A 13,607-nucleotide genomic window follows, 5' to 3' on the forward strand; every position below is an offset into this window, starting at 1 on the left:
ATGAACCCAGAATCTGAACGCAACAGCAAAGTTTCACGTTAAGCGTTTTCTTTATAACGGTTTTCTATGCGAAAACTTAATGCTTAACGTGCAATTTAGCGTGTCGCGTTCCTATTCTGGGTTCATCAGCTAGCCTGACTGCTTATCAGTAGAGCGGAATAAGATTTTAATGTTTTTTGTTGTTGTTTTTTACTCATTGAGCCCACCCACATTTCCACCCATGCACACAAAGCTCCGCCCCAAAAACTTATGGTGGTTGCTAATGCTAACTAGAGTTATCATTAGCAAGGGATGTCATGACATCATTTCAAGCGCACTCAGATATTCAACTGCTTGAAAGCCAAGTTACAACTCTGTAAACGTGCAATAATTTCTGAGGATGCAAAAGGGTTTTGGGGGTGTGGCTTTAAAATGACAGACAAAAGGCCAATCCAAATATGAACAAACATTCCGGACCGGAAGACAGGTTTCCAAACTGGGATTTTTTTCCTATTTTTTTTTTATCCATTTCTACATAATTTTCTACATTATTTGTATTAGTAAGAAATGAAAAATATTGACTAATGCACCTTTAATGGAGGAGTCTAAGAATTGGTTACTCTGTGTGTGTGTGTGTGTGTGTGTGTGTGTGTGTGTGTGTGTGTGTGTGTGTGTGTGTGTGTGTGCTATAATTAAGATAAAGCCCTTCTAGTGGTGTGTCTGCACTTGAGTGCATTTACACATTCTGAAGTGTTCACTCATTTAATAACGGATTTTATTATTAATGGAATTTAACACATATGCTAATGTAAAAAAAAGAACATTAAAATTAAGATTAAAAAATTAAATTACAATACGAAATATGGTCATGATTTAAAAAAAAAAAAAAACAACCTAAAAACAACTTTCTAAAAAAAAAAAAAAAATCAAAGTGACCACATATTTCCCTTCATTTCTAAACCTAAAGTGACATGAAGTCGCTCATCATGCGGCCCACTTTAAATATTCATACATTACACCTGTATATATATTTATTTATTATTCATTAATATTGTTATTTACTAAATTACTCTCTTATATTAAACATTATTTCAAAAATAGAGCTAGTCAGAGTAAAATAGGAAGCTCACACGGTTAAAGCTGTGTGTGTGTGTGCGTGAGCTACTTTAGCTACAGTTACAGTGAGGCTTTACAGCTGTGCTTCTGTATTCATCAGTAGGAGGTACAGTGTGCGTGTGTGTGTGTGTGTGTGTGTGTGTGTGTGTGTGTGTGTGTGTGTGTGTGTTCAGGAGCAGAATGCAGATTGCAGCTCTTTGAAGGCAGCCCGTCGTTGTTTCCTCTCCTCCTCCATCCTCTGCTTCTCCTCTTTCTCCTCCCGGAGCTCCGCCTCAAACTTACTGCGTACTGACAGCACCTGAGCCTGTAACACACACACACACACGTGCACACACACACACACACACACACACACACACACACACACACGACATTTAACACAAACTATATACCCATATTACACATTATATGCACACACACAAACACACACACATTCCCAAAAGCTTCACTCTACTGCCATTAGATGGCGACACACACACATTACATGAAGCCTCACCAATGAAAACAGACACACACAGACACACACAGACACACACAGACACACACAGACACACACAGACACACACAGACACACACAGACCACCACTAGAGGGAGCCAGATGGTTGGACTGAACCTCAGTGAATCATCACTTAAAATGAGGTCAAGGGACACAAGAAACAGAACATGAACACGAACACGAACACACACACACACACACACACACACACACACCTTGGCCTCAAAGAAGTCACGTGCTCCCTTCACGCCCTCGTTGGACACGTTGATCTCTGAGAGACGAGCGAGTGCCATAAGAGGGTCGTCATCCTGCAGCTCCCCAGCTGCTGCTCTCCTAAAGATCAGGAGGAACTGAGAGAGAGAAAGAGAGACGGATAGATAGAGAAAAACAGGAAGAGAGACAGAGAGAAATATTTGTTTTGTTTATCTGGTTATTTTTATATGGGCTCTATTTTCATGCTGGCACAAAAATAACTTGCTAGTTTTTTTTTCCTTTCTCACCAGATATAAGGGTGTGATATAAGGACTTCAACGCATTCTCAAATCTCAAATCTGATTGGTCAGAAGGTGATGATTAATTTGCCATGACAGCAGCTCTGACTGTAGCGCAGCTGCAGATCACAGGTTTGTACTAATTTATACATAAATGCATAAATTTACACAGGGACTTGCATGGCCGGATGCTCCACATAACCTAAGCCTAATAATAAATCGATCTAAACAACAGTGTTTTTATTTACCAAAAAAAAAAAACGTGTAATGGTGAATTTTTCTGTAAAGAAGCGTTTACTTAGTATTCATGGAAGGAGTCTCCAGTGTCAGAGATAAAGCTATAACTAAATTTTCTAATATATGGGAGAATCTTGGAGGATGGAGAACTTGGTGCTTTTGTGATTAAACTTTCAACTTTAAACAGTTGAAAGTATGACGTGACAGTTATTAATATATTTTAAAATTTATTTCATCGTTGATGAATTACTGTAGTTCAATTTAGGATGTGCTGTTATAGAAAAATAATCTACTTTGGTGTAGTAACAGTGACTCCGCTTCATCACACCACCCCAAAATTGATGATTTTCCTGAAACAGCATGACACAGAGTGTTTCATTCTTCAAACCTAAATATCTATTTTATCTTTAAAAATATAACAACTTGAGTGACCTTAACCAATCAGACAGACAGCGAGAGACGAACTGAGTCAATTGAGAGCCTAATTGTGAATGCTGATTTCATGGTGATCTTAGATAAAGAGACTGTGTGTGTGTGTGTGTGTGTGTGTGTGTAATCTTATCCATATGGAATGCCTCAGTCACTGGAGAAACTGAGCGGAGTCCGACACACAACAGAGCCACTGTGCTCCACACACAGCTGCCCTTATCACCTGTCCGAGTGTGTGTGTGTGTGTGTGTGTGTGTGTGTGTGTGTGTGTGGAGGACTTTACAGCGCTTTTGTGTGGACCACATTTCCCCCCTCACAGATTGTTCAGATGTTCAGCTGAGTGGTACATGGCAAAATTCAGATCCCAAACATGTCTTATCTCATCAGCTACATTTAGGTTGAAAAGGAGCATCATGTAAATTTTTTGCTTTCAAATACACAGTGTCGTCTTTTTGAACGCAGCCCTGGTGTGTTCTCCTCCTCGGTTTGGTTCTTTAGGCAGGTGAGAAACTCAGCAATCACACTCGGGTGTGGAACAAAACTGAGTGAGGTAGTCTCAGTTCTTTTCCATCTCGACTCTAGTGCGATTCGTTTGCAGTGAGAAAGCGATTCATCTCTGAATCGACTCGAGAGCGGGAAGTGAATCAAACTTGCCCTGTGTTTGGGGTCGCAGCATTTGGTTTGTAGATGCGAGCTGTAAACTGAGCCAAAGGACAGAGCTGTAGTACCAGAATTCCCTAGGTTCTGGAGATTTGGAGTGATGAAATAAAAAAACATATTAAACTACTTATTCGTATAAATATGTAATCATTTATTTAGTGCCAGATCTTTCTCCATGTTCAGGTGATTTTTTTGCAATTTCTGCATCCACTTGGTAAAGTTTTGTTTAGCTTCTTTTTTGATGGATCAATGAAGGAGTTTTATGAAGACTTTCAGCCATATACATCTTTCACCCAACTTTTTTTTTTACTTTTCGGTTCATTTAATTATATGCATTGTTAATCTAAACCAAGGCGAACAGCAAACGAACCAAAAGTATCAATTTGACTCTGATTCGGACTCGACAAATGGACTAAAAGGTGTGAAAGCACTCAAAGATATTCTCCAAATAGCTGATTATAACACACACACACACACACACACCTACCTCTCTGTAGCTGAGCTTGCCATCATAGTCTTCGTCCACCTCACGGATCATGTTCTTCAGGCCGATGTGAGTCTGTGGAGCACCCAGCTTCTCCATCATCATCTTCAGCTCCATCAGATCGATGTAACCGTCCTTCCCTGAGTCAAATCTAACACACACACACACACACACACTTATGATAGGACTTCCAAGAAGAGGAGGCCCGAATACTAGTTTACGTCCATGTCAAATGATTGTGTCATGAAATAAAGTGTGAAGTTAAGGTACGTTATCTGTAGCTATGAATTACGCTACGTTCACGCTAGCAAGTCACAACGCATCTGGTTCTTCTTCTGTTTTGGAACAAGCAACATCTGGATTGAGATTTTCTCAATGGTGTGCAAATTAAGTACGACTTGGTAAAGTCATCTTATCCCATCATATACAACCTCGATTAAATGTGTACAGAGACATTATGAAGAAAAATTAAGCTTGGAAAGAAGTATCAGAGATCGTTGGTGCAACTGTTAAGTTTACGTAGCTTGTGCATTAGCTTGCTTTGCTAGTATGAAGCCTAGCATGTAACATCTTTTCAAAAAACTACTCTAAACAGGCCACACCTACAAGCGACAACATTATCAGTAGCTTCACACTCACAAGAGACAAGCAACACGAGCGACTTGTTGCCAGTTAGTGGCTAGCATATTAAGTTAGCGTTCTACATGTCTGTCATCACGCTTTAGCAGAGTGCTGACTTTCTGCCTATTAGCCAGTTACTATGCAGCCTAGCCCAAAGTCAGGACTGAGGCTAATAAGCTAACTTGTATTTGATCATTCAAGTCTTTTATAGGAACAACGTACAAATGCGAGGACAAAAGAAATGAGACAGATGTATCGGGAACGTCAACATTTTCTTCAGATGTGTTTATTAGTTGCGAAGGAAAGACTCCATAGTAAGAACACTTCTGTCAAAGTAATTTGAAGGTTGCTTACAAGAAGACGGGAGTGTAGGGAGAGCTGAAGTGAGGAATTTTAATATCACATTGTCAAGGAAATGATGGGGGAGAGAGAGAGAGAGAGGCACAGACACAGACAGAGAAACAGAGACAGACAGACAGAGATAGAGCGAGACAGAGAGAGAGAGAGAGACACAGAGATAAACAGAGAGACAGACAGAGACAGACAGAGAGAGAGAGAGACAGAGAGAGACAGAGAGAGACACAGACAGAGAGAGTGATGCTATTTTGGTTTAACTGATTTAATCTTTTAAAAGAAAGTAGGAGGTAATTTACACACACACACACACACACACACACACACTTAACAGACTGTCTCACATCTTCACTCTTGTATAGTGTTTCTAATCTCATTGTGTCTGGATTTAACCATCAACCCATCCATCAATCAAACAGAACCAGCCAATCCAATCACGCAATGTTAAGTTAAACCCCGCCCACTCATATCAAATCAGGGTGTATCTCTCTCTCTCACACACACACAGCTATACTGCTGATCAAAACAACTGAGCCCAGTACAACACACAGAGTCCAAAGAACGTCAACCAGACAGTGTGTGTGTGTGTGTGTGTGTGTGTGTGTGTGTGTGTGTGTGTGTGTGTTTTCTTTCTCATTGTGCTCTTTGGTTTCCTCTGGTATTTTTAGATACCAAGGATTGGGGCAGTGAGCCGGCCTTCAGTCAAACTCACACACACACACACATACACACACACATAAGGTCCTTTTATTGACTTGACCCTTGCATTTGGCCCAGTAACAAAAAAGGAAATCTTTTGGCTTTCTGGGTTTTTTTTTTTATAAGAATGCTGTGTTTTTTTGTAAACAAAAAAATTCTTGCTAATCTTAAAGCTAATCATTGGTTCCATAAAAATAGAAAAAACATAAAGTCAGGCGATTATCAGCCGTCATGTTGTTTTTGGAGAGAAAGCAGCGCCTCAGTGGACAGCTAAAATTAGCCAGCGCGCTACTTTGTTGTTTGCGAGTGATAAGCCACATTATGTTGACTACTCTTTGCAAACTGCTAGTTGTTTACAAGTTGTGCTAGCTTGTTACAGAATATTATTATATACTCAAAAACAACAAGTAGCACCTCCAAATACCTCAACTGACCAATCAGAATTCAGAATCAGAGACAAAGAGAGAGAGAGAGAGAGAGAGAGAGAGAGAGAGAGGTGAAAAGAATAATAAAGGAGGAGAAGGAGGGTGAGGTTGGCATGTCGGCACCCACTGCATGCCAAATGCATTCCAGCACAACACACACACAAACACACACTCCATAAACATGATGGTACACAAGGGCGAAAGAGACCATGGAGACCATGGAGACCCAGGAGACATAAAGCAAGGAGGAATCTGGGACAGAGAGTGTGTGTGTGTGTGTGTGTGTATATGTGTGTGTGTGGTAATGGCTAATGAGAAAGAGATAACTGTGGTCTGAATGCCGAGATGGTCTTCTTGACTCGAGGTATATATACTTCAGCTCTGTGTGTGTGTGTGTGTGTGTGTGTGTGTGTGAGAATGAGTGAGTGACCTGGTTTCCTTTTATCGATGACACAGATTTCCTCTCTGGCTTAATGAGTGTGGAACCAGACTGAAGTGGGTCATCTTAAACACTTTTCTCCCTTCCTTTATTACTCCATTTTTTCCCTTTTTTCCTCCCTTAGTCCCTTTTCTTTTCTTTTTCTGTATCTGTCAGTTCTACCGAAGGAGGTTTGGCCTCTGTGCTTGTCAGTCCCAGTGAAGGAGGCGTGGCCTCTGTGCTTGTCACTCCCAGTGAAGGAGGCGTGGCCTCTGTGTCTGTCAGCCCCATAGGGAAGTATTGAGTCCACACTAGAGATGTGTGTTTGGAGCTGTGTTTTTAAAACCCTAAACCCACACACTCCCACAGAAGCTCAGACCACACCCTCCCACAGAAGCTCAGACCACACCCACACCCTCCCACAGAAGCTCAGACCACACCCACACCCTCCCACAGAAGCTCAGACTACACCCTCCCACAGAAGCTCAGACCACACCCACACCCTCCCACAGAAGCTCAGACTACACCCTCCCACAGAAGCTCAGACCACACCCACACCCTCCCACAGAAGCTTAGGCCACACCCTCCCACAGAAGCTCAGGCCACACCCACACCCTCCCACAGACACTTAGACCACACCCTCCCACAGAAGCTCAGGCCACACCCTCCCACAGACACTCAGGCCATACCCTCCCACGGAAGCTCAGGCCACACCCTCCCACGGAAGCTCAGGCCACACCCTCCCACGGAAGCTCAGGCCACACCCACACCCTCTTGCACTGTAAGTAGAATAAAAACAACTAAAATAGAGAATTCATGGTGGCTTTGTTCCTCTGTATCCCAAGTTGTTTACTTCTGCATGACTGGAAAAACATCCCACGCCCATAGTTCTGTTACTGCGTCCTGCTGGAAACTAGACCCAGTGCATACGTCTAGTGTATACTTCATCACGGTCACTCACACTCACACACACACACAAAGCTGACATTGTTAGTGCCAGTGGGGATGCAGGACTTCGGCAAAGTGGCCCCTTGTGCTGCTGTAATGAGGCCGAGAGCCAGAGAGAGAGAGAGAGAGAGAGAGACAGAGAGAGAGAGCCAGAGAGAGAGGGAGAGAGAGACAGAGAGAGAGAGCCAGAGAGAGAGAGAGAGAGAGAGAGACAGAGAGAGAGAGCCAGAGAGAGAGAGAGAGAGAGAGAGAGACAGAGAGAGAGAGACAGTGCAGCAGCAAGGTTAGGATTGAATCAGCTCCATTAGTGTGTGATGTCACACCTTTCATCAAACATAATTCTCACACACACACTCACTCACACACACACACACACACACACTCACACACACACTCACACACACACTCACACACACACTCACACACACACTCACACACACACTCACACACACTGCAAAATCATTGCAGGGATTTCAGAGACCTTGTGTCCTTCACTCTCTTTCTTTCTCTCTCTTTCCCGTCTTTACTATTTCTCTCTCTCTCTTTTATCTGTTTATCTCTTTCCCCCTTTACTGTTTCTCTGCATCTCTCTATTTTTGTATCTGTCACTCTCTCTCTCCCCCTCTTTACTCTTTCTCAGTCTCTCTTACTCTGTCCATCTCTCTCATTTTGGATCTATGGATGATGGACCTTTCACTCGTCTATTATTCTCTCTCTCTCTCACACACACACACACACACGTCACTCTTGTGACAGATTGACACATTTTCATTCACAGAATTTAATTAAATGAATGTGTGTGTGAGAGAGAATTAGGCCGGACGCGGCGCACGCGCGCGCTCACCTCTTGAACATCTCCTCCATCTGTTTGATCTGTTTGCGCGTGAACTCCTTGAACTCGGTGTACGGGTTGAACACCTTCATCATCTGTCTGGGCCTCGCGCCGCCTCCGTCGATCTCCAGCCTGCGGTTGAGCTTCTCCGCGAGCTCGGTCGTGCACGAGTCTTCGTTAGCGGCGGCCGCGTCCTCGCTCTCGCCCTCGCGCCGCGGCTCGGTGACGGTCCTCGCCGGGCTCATTGCCGGGCTCATCGCCGGGCTCTCCGCCGGGCTCTCGGGCCGCTCCGTGGCGTCCAGCCTGCGCTGCAGTTTCCGCGCGAGCTCCTCTGACGCCATCGCGGGGGTCCGGTGAACTGCGGCGGTGCTGTCTTGGCGATCAGCTGTCGGTGACGAGGCCAGGCTCCGGTGCCTCGAGGAGAGAGGGATAGAGGGAGAGGGAGAGAGAGAGAGAGGGAGAGAGAGAGGAGGGGCGGGGCTGCACGCGGCATCACAGTCCGGTTTATATCGGGATGCTCGCAAGCTGCATGGCTGTGTTGCCAGCTCCACGGTTTTTCCGCAGACAAGCTGCAGAGTTTTGCAGATCTAAAGAATAAAACACTTGGGGGTGTGCTGTAACAGGAAAATAATCCACGACAGGGTGAACGTTACCTATAACATCATGTCATGAGGTGTTTTATTCCTCTTATACCACAGCACACACGTGTCAACGATTACAATATTTAATTTATTAAAGAACGACACTTCATGCTTTTTTATAGTCATTTTTTCATAGTTTTTCATGCTCATTTATAGTTACATCTAATGTTAATAAAGCAAGCCAGCTCCTGTTCTCACTTACGTTATACCAAAGATAAACAGTGTTTCCATCACCAACCTTTCTTCTCTCTCTCTCTCTCTCTCTCTCTCTTTCCTTGATATTAATAAAACAAACAAAACAAAAATAACAATCACGTTACCAAGAAAGCGCAAAGCGTAAAAACACCTCTGTCCTCTTAAAAAGCACTGGCACTGGAGACTCCTTCCGAAATATTCTTACAAAGAACTTCACCATATCTTACCATATCGATGACACGTTTTTCTTCCTTAAACAACTTTAATTTAAACTTTAATTTGTTTATTATTAACATAATCTAAGGTCGCGTTAGACTATGTGGTGCGTCCACAACACACGTCCCTGTGAACCAACTGATAGAAACCTGTTAGAGCTGCTGTTATAGAAAACTCATATAAAGTCAAATCTATTTTAACTGATTGAATGTATTTATTTATGGGTCGGTGAAATGATATCTGAATTCACATGGGTACACTTTATTCATGACCATACAAGGAGCTCTAATAGGAAAAGAAAACATTTTTGGATCTTGGTGATAATATAGTGTTTTGGTAGATATCCTTATTTCCTCATGCTCACTTTGAAGAAGAGCTTTTTTTTATGCCATTTACTGCACAAGCTGATTTCTGGATCAGAAGCAGAAGGTGGTAATTTTCTTTAATCGTAGATCTATCGTTAGAGGATCTTCTTCGTATAATCTTAATGTAATGTTACCATCTGTCAGAATCCAGCCAAGATTTTATGAGAATCATCTCATACAGTGTGACAAGTGATAATCTTAAAAGTCTTAAGTAGACTTTGTAGTAAGTCTTTACTACAGACTACTTTTTTTTTTATGCCTCAGATCTGGCAACCCTACTGAACAAACTGAAATGTCGCTTTCTGAATGGATTTGTTTAAACTGAATGATATTGGCTTATTTTCATATTGAAGCTTTCTGCAAGGTCAATAATAAGGCAGGACACTGATTAACTGCTTCAACAAGAGTGTAAATTAGTTGTGTTTAACTCATTTAATCCCATCATGCAGAATTGTAAGTGGAAATTTTGATCTGAGGTTTTGTTGTTGTTGTTATTGTTGTTGTTGTTTTTCCTAAAGGCAAGTGAAAATTCAATTATAAATTAAATGATGGGTAATACTTTATGTGAGATAATATCAGATGACCAAACCCAAGCACAGAACTGAGAAAATATACATAAATAGGCTATATAATTCAGATACAGCTGACACATTTGGTACATATAGAATATTTTAAGAGTCTATTATTTTATTATGATATTTTATTAAGATTTGTATTATCCTTTATATGCTTCACTGGAAAAAAATGTAGATAGATGTTGATCTGGTTCCACCATTTAGGCATTATTAATATTTATCTGCAAAAGGCATACAAGTAACAGTATGGGTTTAATTGTTTGAGTCTGTGGTTTCAAAAAATATATATTTTTGAAAAGGTATTCAGTTTTTTCCAAATAAAATTCATAAGAAGTTTTAGGAAAATTGGTTAGTCAGCGTTATGCACCTGGACTGATATGCAAAAGTATTAGGATTTCTGAGGCATACGATATAACAAACAAACAAACAAACAAATAGATTGATGGATGGATGGATAGACAGATTAGTAACATGTTGAGAAATAAAAACAAAGAATAAAGATGATGCGTTGGCCGGGAATCGAACCCGGGTCAACTGCTTGGAAGGCAGCTATGCTAACCACTATACCACCAACGCTTGAGACTATTAGCTAACCACGTCGCTTAAAACAGTGTTCTTAAAACAGAGAGCCTCCATTAATATTTATTTATTTAATCACTTTTTGTGAATATTCCGTGAATATTTGTGAAGGCTGAGCTACAAAACAGCTAACATTTCCACTATAACTGAATGCCTCGAGACTTATTCTGAGTTAGCCTACAGATTAGCTGTTGCTGTGGCAGCTGTTTCACCACAACGACTACCGGAAAATCACAACATATCACATATAATCACAAATGTGTAGTAAACAGAACATCTTTTAGACCTTAGTGAACACAATCGTGTAAATATGTAATACTTTAATATTTAATACTACAATCCATGCAGTAGTGTATTGAAAGTGCATCCGTTTTTCGTATTATCGGGTTATTCTGTTATAATTTTGGGATTAAGCTTCATTAACTGCTACCTAAAACACTTCTAAGAATATTTACCATAACTATAAAATCTGAAATTAGGCTGTTTTTATAAATAAATCATGACTTCCTCAAGAGTTATTACGAGATACGCTACAGAATTAGCTGTAATGCTGTTACTTAGCTAACTAGCTAACAACAACAACAAACTGTCATTAATAGCAAAGTGTTAATTAAGAATCACAAATTTAACTATATCACCATTTTCTGGTGAGTTATGGTTAGCCAGCTAACTAGTGCAAAAAAAAAAAAAACTGTCAATAAATGTAAATTGTTCACAAATTTAATTGTACAAGCAACACATTGTAAGTTATTGTAAGTCTTAATTCACAGTTAACTACTATATTAGCAATTAGCATCTACCTAAAACATTTTAAACCATTCACTGTATATTTTGCTAGTTATCAAAAAAAAAGTCATAAATTAGATTTTGTAACAGCTAGCTACAGCACTAATTGCCGAAAAAAAGCTGTCATTAAAACAAAAGTGTTCATTATTTGGCAAGAAATATAGTGTATAGTGTAAGTATAGTATAGGATTCTTGTTTGTTTGTTTGTTTGTTTGTTTGTCACTGGATTTAGTGAATGATTTTGTTTCTAAACACAAGTAAGAAGTGATTAAATGCCCCCTTTTTTTGCCTCAATAATGCAAAACTAGCGTCGGTTTGGACGTTAATCAGTAAAGAAAATCTTAGCACTCTTATCTCGAATCTATACTTAAGTAATTTTGTTACTCCTATCAAGTCTATCAGGTCAAGGAAGAATACCAGCATACTGTTACTATAGAAACGATAACATATTAGCACAACGTCTATGCTGACTTTGACACACGGTGCAAACGTTTGCGTCATCGTGGTCCTTAGAGAGGGATTCGTACTCGCTCCGTAGAGAAAGCGGAATAATTGCTGATGTTAATCTTGCGACTGCTGACTTACATTCTTCCATTTTGTCTTGACGCACATGTGAGGAGATTGTCATGTGTCCTGGTCGGGCCTTAGAGTAGATCATAGATGCCAGAATAACCTTAAGAACTGGGGGGTTGGTCACACACGTGTGTGTGTGTGTGTGTGTGTGTGTGTGTGTGTGTGTGTGTGTCGATATGATATCTTGGATACGCTCTTGTACATGGGATGACCTGGTTTAATAACAAATTTTTGATATCTGAATTCACTGAGTATCACAAAGTAAAATAAATAATTGGCATAAAATATGTAATACCTACATTTTATTTGTAAATAGATTTAAAACGAGTTATTCCGTCTGTTCCTAACTGTTTCCTTTGTGTCTGTTTCCCGACTCCTCTTGATAGAAATTATAGAATTTTGTCAGGATGTAAATAGTTTCGTGTAAATGGTGCCGTGACCGAAGACGTCTTTTTTTTTCTATAAGGCAATGTTATAAACTCTTATTTTCTATCCTGATAAAACTCTATTCTCTATTCTCTTCCTTCATGTAACATGTGGATATGCAAATGAGCACGACGATTCGATGAATATGCAAACAAAACCATGACGTCATCTGGCGCCTCCTAAACCCCTTTTGAGAGCATGCATTAGTGAGTTTCCCCTGAAAAGAGGCGATTGTTTACACCGAGTTTAAATAATCTCAAATAAATCTGGAATGTGATGTTCAAAAACTTGATTGGATTTGAGTGGTCAGGTGTCCACAAACTTTTGGCCATACAGTGTATTAGAAGTGTGTAGGTATTTTATATTTGTAGCTTTTATAAACGTTTTTATGCTGGTTTTTTTTATCTCAGAAGGTTACCAGCGCTGGGAAAATGGAAATAGCAGTAAAGCGCCATCTAGTGTTCACAATAAAGAGAAAACCGTGAACGTGTTCGAGTCAGGTTTTAGGACCAAATTTCACAAGTAAGAGCCACAACATTACTGCATTGTTGCTTTGAAATACTTTATAGGCATTGTATCTTTTTTATCTTTTGCTGTAGTGCTTATTTTGGTTATATTTTCTTATATTTCTATAAATATTTCCAGAGCGTATTACATGGCTCGTTGGTCTAGGGGTATGATTCTCGCTTAGGGTGCGAGAGGTCCCGGGTTCAAATCCCGGACGAGCCCAAATGTTTTTCTTTTCCTCCTTCTAACAATAATAACAACAACAACAACAAAAGTATAAATATACGCTGATTCGTCATATTGAGTGAAAACAAAGTTATTTTCAGCGCTTTTAATGTCACTTACAAATAAATAATTACAGTCCAAATGCTTTACAGGAAAAAGTTTGGTGTAAATGTATTAACTTATGACTTTAAAAAAAATAATAATAAATGAGATGTACATTTAAACCTTTTTTTTTAATAACAGGGGCTAAATATCCAGTGGCATTGTGCACTACATGTGCAATGTGACATGTAATAATCTAACCCTGAAGGCTGCTTCCCATTTAAAAG

General features: G+C 40.3%; 1 protein-coding gene and 2 non-coding genes across 3 annotated transcripts; 1 reads left to right on the forward strand and 2 right to left on the reverse strand.

The window, feature by feature from the left end:
• Nucleotides 1-736: 736 nt before the first annotated feature.
• On the reverse strand, nt 737-12,048 carry efhd1 (EF-hand domain family, member D1). Its single transcript, XM_026943513.3, has 5 exons — nt 12,019-12,048; nt 8,203-8,777; nt 3,897-4,044; nt 1,808-1,942; nt 737-1,399 (listed from the first exon to the last, which is right to left on the reverse strand). Exons 1-5 carry the CDS (start codon nt 12,046-12,048, stop codon nt 1,265-1,267), a joined length of 1,023 nt encoding a protein of 340 aa, XP_026799314.3. The 3' UTR covers nt 737-1,264.
• Nucleotides 10,687-10,758, reverse strand: trnag-ucc (transfer RNA glycine (anticodon UCC)). Its single transcript has one exon. It is a non-coding gene; the product is annotated as a tRNA-Gly (tRNA).
• A 1,155-nt stretch (nt 12,049-13,203) lies between the features above and the next one.
• On the forward strand, nt 13,204-13,275 carry trnap-agg (transfer RNA proline (anticodon AGG)). The gene has a single exon. It is a non-coding gene; the product is annotated as a tRNA-Pro (tRNA).
• The last annotated feature ends 332 nt before the right edge of the window (nt 13,276-13,607 follow it).

The sequence above is a fragment of the Pangasianodon hypophthalmus genome, chromosome 14, assembly GCF_027358585.1.
Source record: "Pangasianodon hypophthalmus isolate fPanHyp1 chromosome 14, fPanHyp1.pri, whole genome shotgun sequence".
NCBI classification, from domain to species: Eukaryota; Metazoa; Chordata; class Actinopteri; order Siluriformes; family Pangasiidae; genus Pangasianodon; species Pangasianodon hypophthalmus.